The sequence below is a fragment of the Coregonus lavaretus genome (genome assembly GCF_964263955.1).
Source record: "Coregonus lavaretus genome assembly, chromosome: 24".
In the NCBI taxonomy this organism is placed as follows: Eukaryota; Metazoa; Chordata; class Actinopteri; order Salmoniformes; family Salmonidae; genus Coregonus; species Coregonus lavaretus.
Genome location: NC_140011.1, coordinates 21,799,563 through 21,812,826, shown reverse-complemented (window position 1 = coordinate 21,812,826; position 13,264 = coordinate 21,799,563). Strand labels below are relative to the sequence as shown.

At 42.8% G+C, this 13,264-nt stretch overlaps 2 protein-coding genes across 3 annotated transcripts; one reads left to right on the top strand and one right to left on the bottom strand.

Annotated features, from left to right (window-relative positions):
• Positions 1-4,561: 4,561 nt before the first annotated feature.
• On the bottom strand, positions 4,562-9,169 carry LOC311099739 (delta-aminolevulinic acid dehydratase-like). Of its 2 annotated transcripts, none has more exons than XM_084140477.1 (12): positions 9,093-9,169; positions 7,686-7,808; positions 7,479-7,529; positions 6,843-6,939; positions 6,594-6,729; positions 6,406-6,489; positions 6,180-6,268; positions 5,959-6,014; positions 5,778-5,865; positions 5,595-5,681; positions 5,251-5,380; positions 4,562-5,144 (listed from the first exon to the last, which is right to left on the bottom strand). In XM_084140477.1, exons 2-12 carry the CDS (start codon positions 7,799-7,801, stop codon positions 5,086-5,088), a joined length of 993 nt encoding a protein of 330 aa, XP_083996603.1. In that variant the 5' UTR covers positions 7,802-7,808; positions 9,093-9,169; the 3' UTR covers positions 4,562-5,085. The 2 variants fall into 2 exon arrangements, with proteins under 2 accessions (XP_083996603.1, XP_083996602.1); XM_084140476.1 differs by lacking the exon at positions 9,093-9,169 and adding an exon at positions 8,346-8,447.
• LOC311099740 (transmembrane protein 203-like) lies at positions 8,438-12,159 on the top strand. Its single transcript, XM_084140478.1, has 2 exons — positions 8,438-8,523; positions 10,633-12,159. Exon 2 carries the CDS (start codon positions 10,947-10,949, stop codon positions 11,361-11,363), a length of 417 nt encoding a protein of 138 aa, XP_083996604.1. The 5' UTR covers positions 8,438-8,523; positions 10,633-10,946; the 3' UTR covers positions 11,364-12,159.
• Positions 12,160-13,264: the final 1,105 nt, after the last annotated feature.

The window sequence follows — 13,264 nt, the reverse complement described above, 5'->3', positions numbered from 1 at the left end:
GTGATGATGAACGTTCTCTCATTGGCTTGTCAGTGCAGTCTGCACAGTGCACACACTTCCAACAGCTACAGAGCACTCACTTATAACTGAGCACTTTTCTTCAGCTCTTGGGACTGTCCAAGCTACCTACATTTACATTCTAGTCATTTAGCGGACGCTGTTATCCGGAGTGACTTACAGTTAGTGCATTCATATTAAGATAGCTAGGTGGGACAACCACAGATCTCAATCATAGTAAGTACATGTTCATCAATAAAGTGAGGGGGGGGGGGTCTGATGTTTTCGGAAGGTGGCAAAGAAATGAACTTTATGTCCTGATTACAAAGCATTATGTTTGGGGCAAATCCAACACAACACATCACTGAGTACCACACTTCATATTTACAAGCATGATGGTGGCTGCATCATGTTATGGGTCTGCTTGTCATCGGCAAGGACTAGGGAGTTTTTTGGGGATAAAAATAAACAGAATAAAACTAAGCACAGGCAAAATACTAGAGGAAAACCTGGTTCAGTCTGCTTTTCAACAGATACAGGGAGACAAATTCTCCTTTCAGCAGGACAATAACCTAAAACACAAGGCCAAATATACACTGGAGTTGCTTACCAAGACGATATTGAATGTTCCTGAGTGGCCTAGTTATAGTTTTGACTTAAATTGGCTTGAAAATCTATGGCAAGACTTGAAAATGGCTGTCTAGCAATGATCAACAACCAACTTGACAGAGCTTGAACAATTTTTTTAAAATAATGTGCAAATATTGTATGATCCAGGTGTGAAAAGCTCTTAGAGTCTTACCCAGAAAGACTCAAAGCTGTAAACGCTGCCAAAGGTGATTCTAAAATGTATTGACTCAGGGGTGTGAATACTTATGTAAATAAGATTTTTCAATATTTCATTGTCAATACATTTGCAATAATTTCTAAAAACATGTTTTCACTTTGTCATTGTGGGGTATTGTGTGTAGATGGGTGAGATTTTTTTTTTATTGAATCCATTTTTAATTCAGGCTGTAACAAAATGTGGAATAAGTCAAGGGTTATAAATACTTTCTAAAGGCACTGTATGTCTCCACCCTAACAATGGGATTCGTTGTTTACTGAGCAGAAACAGCAGGCTGGCAAGCTCTGGCCTATTCCTCTCGTTGGATTGGTAGATACATCTCGTTATTTTAATATGTTTTTGAATATTCGACGAAGGTGTTGACGTTAACCGCCTGTATTCAATGGAGAGAGACGCTATGCTACTAGCCTCATGTAAAAAATATGGATAGCCATCTTGAGACAACTCCGATATAAAGTGTTTTTTTCTCAACTCCGATATAAAGTGTTTTTTCTCAAAGTTGCCGGGATGTCACGTGTCCTACTTATATCACTACACTCTTAACAATCTAAGCATTACGAAACTTATATTCAATCAAATAAACCTCACGTAGCAAATAAGCCATTACTTTTTTGTTGTTGACCAAATTCGACACTCATTTACTTCCACACAAAAACTCCTAGCCTGGTGACTGAAAGAAACGAAACAACGCCACCTGCTGGAGAAGACAGGTTTTTGGCACAGTTATCCCTCTCGCTTCGCCTCTTCCTCTCTGGGATGAGCGGGAGCGGCCCTTCCGTAGGGGTGGGAGGGCCAAGAGACCACAGGTGGCAGAACGGAGTACTGGGGTCGGGGTGTATACAGTCTATGACCCATACAGTCTATGACCAAAACCATCTTCTGAAGCCAAGCCATGTTGTGACTCATCTTCAGTGGTAAGAAAATGACAATTATACAGCAAATAATTGTAAGTGTAGTTTACCATAGTTTTGTTTACTCAATCTCAAATCAAATCAAATCTTATTTGCCACATGCGCCAAATACAACAGGTGTAGACATTACCGTGAAATGCTTACTTACAGCCCTTAACCAACAATGCATTTATTTTTAAATAAAAAAGTAAAATAAAACAACAACAAAAAAGTGTTGAGAAAAAAATAGCAGAAGTAAAATAAAAGAACAGTAGGGAGGCTATATATACAGGGGGGTACCGGTGCAGAGACAAGGTGCGGGGGCACCGGCTAGTTGAGGTAGTTGAGGTAATATGTACATGTGGGTAGAGTTAAAGTGACTATGCATAAATAATTAACAGAGTAGCAGCAGCGTAAAAAGATGGGGTGGGGGTTGGGGGCAGTGCAAATAGTCAGGGTAGCCATGATTAGCTGTTCAGGAGTCTTATGGCTTGGGGGTAGAAGCTGTTGAGAAGCCTTTTGGACCTAGACTTGGCGCTCCGGTACCGCTTGCTGTGCGGTAGCAGAGAGAACAGTCTATGACTAGGGTGGCTGGAGTCTTTGACAATTTTGAGGGCCTTCCTCTGACACCGCCTGGTATAGAGGTCCTGGATGGCAGGAAGCTTGGCCCCAGTGATGTACTGGGCCGTACACACTACCCTCTGTAGTGCCTTGCGGTCGGAGGCCGAGCAGTTGCCATACCAGGCGGTGATGCAACCAGTCAGGATGCTCTCGATGGTGCAGCTGTAGAACTTTTTGAGGATCTGAGGACCCATGCCAAATCTTTTCAGTCTCCTGAGGGGGAATAGGCTTTGTCGTGCCCTCTTCATGACTGTCTTGGTGTGTTTGGAGCATGATAGTTCATTGGTGATGTGGACACCAAGGAACTTGAAGCTCTCAACCTGTTCAACACCATAGTGCCCTCCAAGCTCATCACTAAGCTAAGGACCCTGGGACTGAACACCTCCCTCTGCAACTGGATCCTGGACTTCCTGACGGGCTGCTCCCAGGTGGTGAAGGTAGGCAACAACACATCTGCCACGCTGATCCTCAACACGGGGGCCCCTCTGGGGTGCGTGTTTAGTCCCCTCCTGTACTCCCTGTTTACCCACGACTGCGTGGCCGCGCACAACTCCAACGAACAGAGCGGCACGTCTTGCTCTTCATTGTAATCAGAGGGCTAATATAAATACTATGCATGTCAGTCGCTCTTGGCTAAGATTTGAGGAGAGACTGACTGCGTCACTTCTTCTTTTTATAAGAAACATTGTGTTGAAAATTCCAAATTGTTTGCATAGTCAACTTACACACAGCTCTGACACACACACTTACCCCACCAGACATGCCACCAGGGGTCTTTTCACAGTCCCCAAATCCATAACAAATTCAAAAAAGCGTACAGTATTATATAGAGCCATTATTGCATGGAACTCACTTCAATCTCATATTGCTCAAATGATCAGCAAACCTGGTTTAATTTTTTTTATAAAGCAACACCTCACGGCACAACGCCTCTCCCCTATTTTACCTATACATTTTGTATGTATGTGTTGATATGTAGACTATGCGTGCCATTTTGAAATGTATGTAGTTCTGTCCTAAAGCTGTTCTTGTCTATTAATGTTCTGTATTATGTAATGTTTCTTGTTTTGTGTGGATCCCAGGAAGAGTAACTGCTGCTTTTGCAACAGCTAATGGGGATCCTAATAAAATACAAATACAAAAATCATTACGTTTGCCGATGACACCTGGTGGTAGGCTTGATCACCGACGATGATGAGAGCCTATAGGGAGGAGGTCAGAGACATGGCAGTGTGGTGCCAGGACAACAAACTTTCCCTCAAATGTCAGCAAGACAAAGGAGCTGATTGTTGACTACAGGAAACTGAGGGCCGAGCACACCCCCATTCACATCGACGTGGCTGTAGTAGAGCGGGTCGAGAGCTTCAAGTTCCTCGGTGTCCACATCACTAAGAACCTGTCATGGTCCAAACAGACTTACACAGCTGTAAAGAAAACACGACAACATCTCTTCCCCCTCAGGAGGCTGAAAATATTTGGCATGGGCTCTCAGATCCTCAAAAAGTAATATAGCTGCACAATTGAGAGCATCTTGACTGGCTACATCCCCGCTTGGTATGGCAACTGCTTGGCATCCGACCGTATGGTGCTACAGAGGGTAGTACGTGCATACGTCCCAGTACATCACTGGGGCCTAGCTCCCTGCCATCCAGGACCTCTATAACAGGCGGTGTCAGAGGAAGGCCCTTAAAATTGTCAAAGACTCCAGCCACCCAAGTCATAGACTGCGGTCTCTGCTACCACACGGCAAGCGGTACAAGGAGAGCTAAGTCTGGGACCAAAAGGCTCCTGAACAGCTTCTACCCCCAAGCCATAAGACCACTGAACAGTTAATCAAATGGCTACCCGGACTATTTGCATTGACCCCCTTTGTTTTTGCACTGACTCTCTTGCACTGGCTCTATGCACTCACTGGACTCTACCCACACACAACACTGACACTCCAACTCACACACACGCTGCTTCTACTCTGTTTATCTATCCTGATTGCCTAGTCACTTTTACCCCTACCTAAATGTACATATTACCCCAATTACCTCAACTACATCGTACCCCTGCACATTGACTCAGTATTTTATTACTATTTCCTTTTTTAAAACTTTCTAAATCTGCATTGTTGGGAAAGGGCTCGTAAAGTAAGCATTTAACAGTTTTTAAAAAATGTGAACAAAGTTATATGTAATAAAACAAAAGTAACTCTATGGATCATATTTCAGACTCGATTGTAGCTTTATTGCTGTTATTCAAAAAAATCTATATTTTATTGGATAGGACAGTGCTGAAGCCAGAGTGCCTCTTACAGATAACACAGAATAAAATAGAAACAGTTAAATAAAGGCCATGATTACTCAATTCGGAAATCTATAGAATAGTAAAAACACCCATAAACCAACAAGTCAATCAACAGATAGCTTTTACATTCCCATTTTTTCATCTAACATTAGGCTAACCCTTCAAAGCTTATTTGATACGCTTTACAAGTGGTTACTAGCTTGAAGAATACCATCTTTGGTGAGAATTTGTGGTTGCTGCACATGAAAAAAAGAGTCTCAGAACATTATGAAGTATCAATGTTATATAGAAAAAGAAACTGTAAATGAATGTATGAAGATAGATTGCCTGTTCTCACATGTCAGTTTAGTTTGAGTAGACCCCTTGCACAGCTAGGTAAAAAGGAGTTAATCGCATGGTCCATCTCTATGTCAATCCGTAGGTCCATCCTTCTGTCTGTTACTCTTTCAGCCAGGTGAGCAGTTGAGGTGCGTAGTAGGTGATGATGATGTCAGCACCTAGAGCAGAGGGAAGAATATAGAACTAGAGCAGTAGAACTCATTATTTCTCTATTGAGAACAGAGCACTGTTCCTCCAGACCCCATGACTCACTTCCCCTCTCACCTGCCCTGCGGAAGGCGGTCATAGATTCCATTACAGCGGTGCGCAGGTCAAAGGCTCCAGCCTGAGCTCCATGCCACAGCATGGCAAACTCCCCTGACACGTTATACACTGCCAGTGGGTGAGTGGGGTGCTGGAAGGGAGCAGAGGAGGGTGGTAAGAAAAATATGGAGCAGGTAAAAGCAGAAGGGTTTTGTAGTCTTCATAACAACTGATGATAGACTTGTTTGTGTACCCTTGGATGTGAACTTAGTGTAGTTTGGTTATTTAGCTCAAACTATCAATACTGATCCCGGAGCCTGAAACTCTGTAACCATGCAGAGAAAAATGAGGTAGAACATACTAACCTTGTCTTTGACCTCCCTCACTATGTCCAGATAGGGCAGTCCTGGCTTCACCATCAGCATATCTGCTCCCTCCTTGACATCTCTGTCCTGAGAGAAAAACATAAACAAAACCTCAACCACCTGGGTAAATTGACTCTCTCTCTACCTTTCATACATATGCGTGCATTTCACAGACACTCTTACCACAGCTCGCAGTGCCAGGCCCCTTGCACCAGGGGGCAGCTGATAACAACGCCTGTCTCCAAATGCTGGTTTGGACTGTGCTGCATCTCTACAAAAAAAAAGCTTCCTTAGAGCATCCTGTCAAATAACTGGTAAGTAAATGCCTTTTCTGTCCATACTTGGCTTTACAATCGATAGTTACCTGAAGGGACCATAGTAACAGGAAGCAAATTTAGCACTGTAGCTTAGCACTGAAACCTGGGGAGAAGGAGGAAATACATTACTTTTCTTGGACATTTTCTTTCAGGAAATTCAAGCAAATGGCTTCTTTACTAAGGGTTTCCTTATGGCAAATGCTTTCCTTTCCTTATTGAGTCCCTATGAATATAAGGTTATGTACAAACTAGTGCTCCCATCTGTTACCTTGTTGCCCATGTCATTGGACATCAGTGATTGTTTGATGGCTCCCACTCGCCCATCCATCATATCAGAGGGTGCAATGATGTGACAGCCTGTACGATAAGAACAAGAGATCTTAAACTATTGACATGGGTGTGGCTCGCCATTGAGCAGTATCAACATTGGTCCAGTCCACTATTTTTTAGAAGTGAGAGTAGATAACAGTGGGGGGAGGAGTGACCAGACTCACCAGCACGGGCATAGGCCAATGCCACTTCTGCCAGACGCTGGCAACTGGCACCATTGTCCAGAGTGCCATCCTCCCGCAACATTCCTGAGGGCGAATCAGAGGGCAGTCTTATAACACTGTAGTGTTAATCAAAGGAAATTAGATTTGCATTAGTTGTAGACGAAAAGATGTGATAGAGAGTGACAGACCACAGTGTCCATGTGAGGTGTAGGGACAGAGGCAGACGTCGCAGGCCATCAGCAGGTCAGGGAAAAGAGAGCTTATCTTCTTCACAGCCAATACTGCCGGAGTATCGTCTGTGTCTGCACCCGAACCCCTCTCATCCTGAGAAGAAAGGTAAAAGGTATGACAGTGTGCAAGGGTGTAGACATATGCGCTTTGGAGTTGATGTAGTGGCAAAAAAGACCCATTTTACAAGTGCATATAGTTTACAGTACCTTAGCGATTTTGGCAGGCACCCCGAAAATCAGCACACACTTCAAGCCATTCTCCACAAGGGGGCGTAGCATGCCTTCCAGTTTATTCACTCCATATCTGTGGGGAGAAAAAGAGATTGAGGGGGACACAGGGAATGGACAAACTACAAAGTGCTAATTCAATACCACTTTGAGGCAAGCAATTACTAAGTGGCACTTCATTATCAATGCACTGGGATGTATTTGATCTCTTTAGCCTAAAATCTGGTTTGTTTTGGGCAACAAACCAAATCAGACTGAGTGAGATAACTATTGACAGTAATTTCAACACTGACACATAATAGTACCAAGAATTAGGGCTCAGTATTACATTACAGCCTATTATATAGTAACCAAATGGTGCATGAGCAGGGAGGGTTGTGAGGGACAAAGAGCTAACGGATTATCTTCTTATCTTGGCCCAGTTGTTGGCTCTGGATCCACCCTGCCTCACAGTATTTATCTGGAGGTCACAGCCTTGATCTCAATGGTCCCCATCCCCTGCTCATTCTCACTCAATCAGATGATTTTGAATGAGAATTCTCATTCAAAGTCTTTGTTTCAAAGTCATATATGTTTTAAAATCAACCACATGAACAGGTAATCTGGAGTCATTACCTGGCCTGGCCTGGCAGACTAGCGATGGGCTCCACAGCATCAGGACTGTCACTGTTGGAGAAAAGAACAAGAAAGCTGTCATGTCATAAAAACACATAGCCACCCAAATATAGCCTACAGTGTAACTGACTGACACAAGGGCATCTGTCATTTGTATCACAACATCAAGATGACATCGTAGTGTCTGTGTTGGAGAGGAGACATTACGTGACGAAGATGGGGTAGATGAGGTTCTCAGGTCTCAAGTCTGAGGCGCAGGTCTGCCAGTATCTGAGTGTTGGGTGAAAATAGCCACTGTGGAGAAGAGAATCGACCTGCTGCATCTTTGCGCTGAGAGAGAGAGAGGTTTGACAACGGCACCTTTATTCACCCCCACATTTCTGAGATGCATTGGAATGAGAGAGTGGTTTAGGCTACACATAACCTGACATAAACTAAACAATTGGATGACCCTGAGTGACAGCAGTGATAATGCTGGCTTTCACACAGCTGGAGGAAGAATAATTGCTCACATTTATGAAAGCCCATTCCAGATCCTTTTAATTCTATAATTTCAAGATTATTGACATGAAAAGTCTACATTTACGAGAACTAAGCAAAATCAGACATAAAACAACAGTTTTAAAACAATGAAATGTAACGACAGAAAGCTAACTTCGACTATCAACAATCATGTGCTCAAATGTGCCAATTATATGCTCCATGCACCACACGACTAGCAAACACATTTTCAACTCCTCCTGGTCATATTCCGCAGAATTATAACTTGTTCACCTTGCTACATCCAAAACGTAACTTGCCAGCATTAATTAACATACAACAAGGTTAACGTTGCTCAAATAAATCAATGAATTTCGGTGTTCTTGCCTTGTACAGTACGTCCGTGCTCCTTTGCTTGCACTAGGCGCAGACACTAACCGGTCACCGTACAATTGTTCCGTAAACGTACAAGTTCCCGCGATAGTACACCGTAGCTTTGAGTGAAGGAATGAAAACATTACGAAAAGGCTAACCTGACACTTGAATCGGAATTGACTGAATTGAGGTAAAACCACAACATTTCGCTAAAACCTTGTCATGTCCTATAATATCCCATATTACTTGACACACATGCACAGAGGGAGAAATGATATGTAGCTAGTATGAGATGGATAAGGGCTACGAGGTAGCCAACTAGCTAGTTGTTGATTGTGCTAGCACTGAAACCACACTGTCTTTGCTGTAACGTAACTGTAGCTCAGCTAACGTCAGCTACTAGCTAGCCTAATGATCTGACAATACAGCGGTCTAGCTAGCTTGTAAAATGCTGTAACGTTATTGGGAATCGTTTGTGAGCGGTTGTTGTCAGTTAAAACCATGAATGTAGCCAGGCAGCTAGCTAGCTGACAAACGATTTCAACTGTCACCATGGCATAGTCCTTGATCATTACTCTCCGTTCCATTACATTACACATAAGTAATTGGACAAAGGCGTCTTCTGTAGTGGGGAGTTATGTGAAGATCCCCGACGCTCGGTCTGAACACTAACATGCATCGCTTGCGGTACGGTTTTGGAAGCATAAGGACCTTATCTTTAATATCAGCAAGAAAAAAAAAAGTTACATTGATACACACCTTTATAGGGTTAGTGTTCCCACATGACCATATCTCCTCGTTACAGCGCTTGTTTACGGAAAACAGATGAAGACGAGGCGACCGTTAATTAGCTATCTAGCATGCTCCAAACACCTGTGTAAGCATTAGACCATATGTCCACCAGATGCACATGCATTTTGCCTTATGTTGTTTTTGCCAGATGTCTAGCCCACATTTTTCGTACTTGATGCACATGTGATTTGCAAGGCTGCAGCATGGAAAACATCTCCGCCCTGTTCGACCAAATATAATAAATAATTCTAAATAATTAGAACAGATTAAAGTTATTCTCCTATTGATGTCCTGCTTTCATAGGCTGGCAGAGCTACCAACAGACTGGGGCGCACGAAGGCTCATTACAACAATTAATATATTCTTCTGTCACGTTCATCTCTAGCAACATCAATAAATTGAACTGGTTGTTCCCATTTGGAGTACTGATTTCACTAGTTTGCCCTCACATTTCTATATGAATTTGGTCGGGTCGCCCAAAAAGTTACATATGGCAGCGTTAAATTATGAACTAAAAGCCCCCGGTGTAGCTCAGTTGGTAGAGCATGGAGCTTGCAACGCTAGGGTTGTGGGTTCGATTCCCACGGGGGCCAGTATGCGTCTGCTAAATGACTAAAATGTAAATGTAAAAGCTCATTTTTGTTTTCAATATTTTGAAATTATAGCTACTTTTGTAAAAAAAAAAAAATCTAGCTCAGCTGTTTAGTTAGATAGCTCTGTCTCATTTACCACAAGGTGTTGCTAGCAACCTAATATAACTTATTTTCTCAATGTATGTTAGCTAGCTAAGTTAGCAATGTTATGAATACAACTCCCATCTGCTGTTGACATTAGGATACGATTTGAGAGCACTAGTTTGCTCCAAAAGTGGTTATAGCTTTGACTGCATGCTGACAGTGAATTCAGTGGCTAGCTACACTTCAAACATAATTTTACCAGGTTCCTGTGAAGCAGTTGTAATGACAGTCCATCGCAACGTACACAAGTTTCCTGATTAGCAAGGGGTAGTCTGTTTTAATTTAATTGTTTATTAGAAACACAGTTTCATGTCATTGTGAGGGGATTTCACCAGTTGTTTAATGGGGAATTGGGCTTCCCGGGAAAATATTTTCACTTTAGCTGGAGTATTTGGCTGTTTTGGCTGCCAGAACCAATTAGATTCTAAACAGATAATGTAAGGTCCTTGGACTATAAGGAGTAACGTTAGGCTCCTTTAGTCCGTTATTGGGATACTGTCATCAACCCTTGATACATTGTAGGCTATTTGTGAAGGACACATACATTTCCACTTCTAGACTGTTAGTCAAGACAGAATGAGATTGTAACAATGTTTGCAACGTTTGATAGTTGTTTCAACCGACTTCAGGCTTGTTACAATATAGCTTGGTAAAAGGGAGCTGAAGTAAATACTGTCATTTTGTTGATGTTTACAGTGTAACATGTCAATTTCAATACATTGTAAACTCTTGTCATGCTCTCAATAAAATGTCTCTGTTTCTAAATAAAGGCAGAACAACTTGATTCCCTGAAGACATCCTCCACATGTGAAGCTCTTCACTGGCTCACAGTATTTCGTCCTCTCTGCCCCCACTGTCTTCAATGATGTTGGTGAGCTTGATCGTCTCTGCAGCAGTTCCTCGTTAAGGGCCATTTCCTATTGCCTTCTGTGGATTTCTGCCCAGATCTCAATGTCTCCCTTCCTTCACACTTTACCACCCTGAGTCTGGAAACGTCACCTCTCCTGAGTCGAACCAGTGAGTCTACCCCATTCGGTCCCTGGTTGAACAGTCCACCTGCATCCACTCCCTCCACCCTAAGGCCATGCTGTTCTCCCTGCGGGAGCTGGTCCAATGGCTGGGCTTTGCCACGTTCGAGCTCTTCCTCCACCTTGGGGCTCTGCTGGTCTTCAGTGTGCTAGTAGCGCTGCAGGCTGACCGGTTTGCCCCTGGCATGAGCTGGTGGATGGTCTTCGTCCCTCTGTTTGCCGCTGATGGCCTGAGCACCTACTTCACGGCCATCGTGTCCATCCGGCTGTACCAGGAGAATGAGAAAAGGCTGGCAGTGCTGAGGCTGCTGTGGGTGCTGACAGTGCTCAGCCTCAAGCTGGTGTGTGAGGTGCTGCTGTGCCAGAAGCTGGTTGAGCAGGAACAGGCACGTGACCTGTGGTTCGGTCTCATCGTCTCACCACTCTTCATCCTCCTGCAGCTACTGATGATCCGCGCCTGCCGTGTCAACTGAGGCCATTGGCGGTGTGATAATGAGGGCAGGAACCGGTTATCAGCCATAGAAGATCCAGGTTTATTCATAATAGGTGACTGTTTTAATTAACTGACTATTGAGGAATAGTTGTTGGACTAATGGCTGGAGAGATGAGGGTCACAGGCTACCCCTCCATTTCTGACCTCGTCTGAGGACAGTGTGACAGAATGTGTTTTCCATGAGCAGTCCTTTGTCTGCATGGCTCTCCGCTGAAAATTGCTGCCTGTGGATACCTTTTTTTGTATTTGATCTGTTAAGAACCTCTTGCTCAAGCATGTATTGATGGCCTAATTTTATCCTTCAGTGTAATTTATTTCCTAATGTGATGCTGGGGAGGGACATTTAGAATTGATGTAATCCTCCTTTTGAATTTGGTAAGAATGTCTCCAGCTTTGTTAGTGTTTTAGTCCATTTATTATTTTCTTGTTTTTGGTACCCTTGTTGGTGTTTGTATATATGTGTAAATAAACATTTTAAGCTGGTAAAGTTTATCATGCAATATTATTTCAGCTCCTCAAAAATCTATGAAACATTAATCAGTCAAATCTGAACAGACACAATACCGTTATGTCCGGTGTAGATCTTTGTTATGTCCACTGTTATCCCTTGTGAGGACGAGGTTTGGCCACAAGGTGTCGCTATTTACATTGAAGATGGGCGTGGTGACCTACTCCTCAATTTCCGATGCCCAAGTCAACATTGGGAAGGACCAAGTAATAAAACTAAAGCAAAGTTCACATGGGAGTGAGTTTATGGAAGGAAAAGTCATAAGCTTAATAAAAAATACAAAAACTTGTATTGAGCTGTTTGATCATTTTGGGCTCATCAAGCACTAATCTCTAAAATTTTCTTTAGAGGCAACAGCAAGGACTTTTCCGTGTCTTGGACTTTGCTCAGATGACAACCTCAGAGTTTTGTTCTTTTTAAGCACAGCATATCAAATACAGAAGTTTAAAATATGGAACTGAACTCTCTTTCGCTCTCTCTTTCTCTAGGTACAACTCAGATAAAAACAAATTACAAAAACTACATTGCATATAGGATGCGTTTTTACAAATCATCTATAACAGAATTTACGACTGACTGAGACTGCTCTATAGAACACACTGTTTTCTTCAGTGTCCGTCCATATGTTAAATGGCTCCTTGGTATTCACGGCTCGTAATGACAGTGCGGTGATTAATGTTTGAGGAACAATATAAATCTGTTACGTGCTGTACCCAGAATAGACCTCTGTAATACCGCCTCATTTATTTCGTAATGCATTTATCTCAACAGGATTATTTGTCAGGCGGTATCATCAACCTCTTGCTGAATAGATACGAAGAGCTCTATGCTATAACAGGTCAATATTCCATAGGATGCTACAGCAAAACCTACACGTAACTAATGAGGTGACTGATGGGCGACAATTTCCTCACCCTGCTTCACAAACACTATCTTTACATAGCCTTTCATCTTTTAAAACCATTTATTGGTATAATTTCCATGTTTAGTTCATGAATTAAATTAAATGAAATGCATAATGTTATTATTTTAAAAACAAATGTAGTGGTCGATACGGGATCTTAGAATAAAAGATATTCACTGAAAGGGTTAAGCAGTAAAAGGGGGCTGAGCTGAGTTTCCTTGACTGACAGTTTTCTTTGCCCACTCAACAATAGAAAGAGGAGGGATTTGTGAAAGGGGTGTATTCTAAATCGATATGAGCAAATGAGGTTGCTTCTTAGGGCGCAGTTCTGAAGACTGAAGGATGACGTTGTAGGTTTACAGGTGCAGAGGGCGGGCCAGGAGTCGCGGAGGGAGGGAGGGAGGGAGAAGAAGAACGTAGAAAGACTGAAAGAGACGGTGGGGATGTATGTGTATATACTGTAATCGGC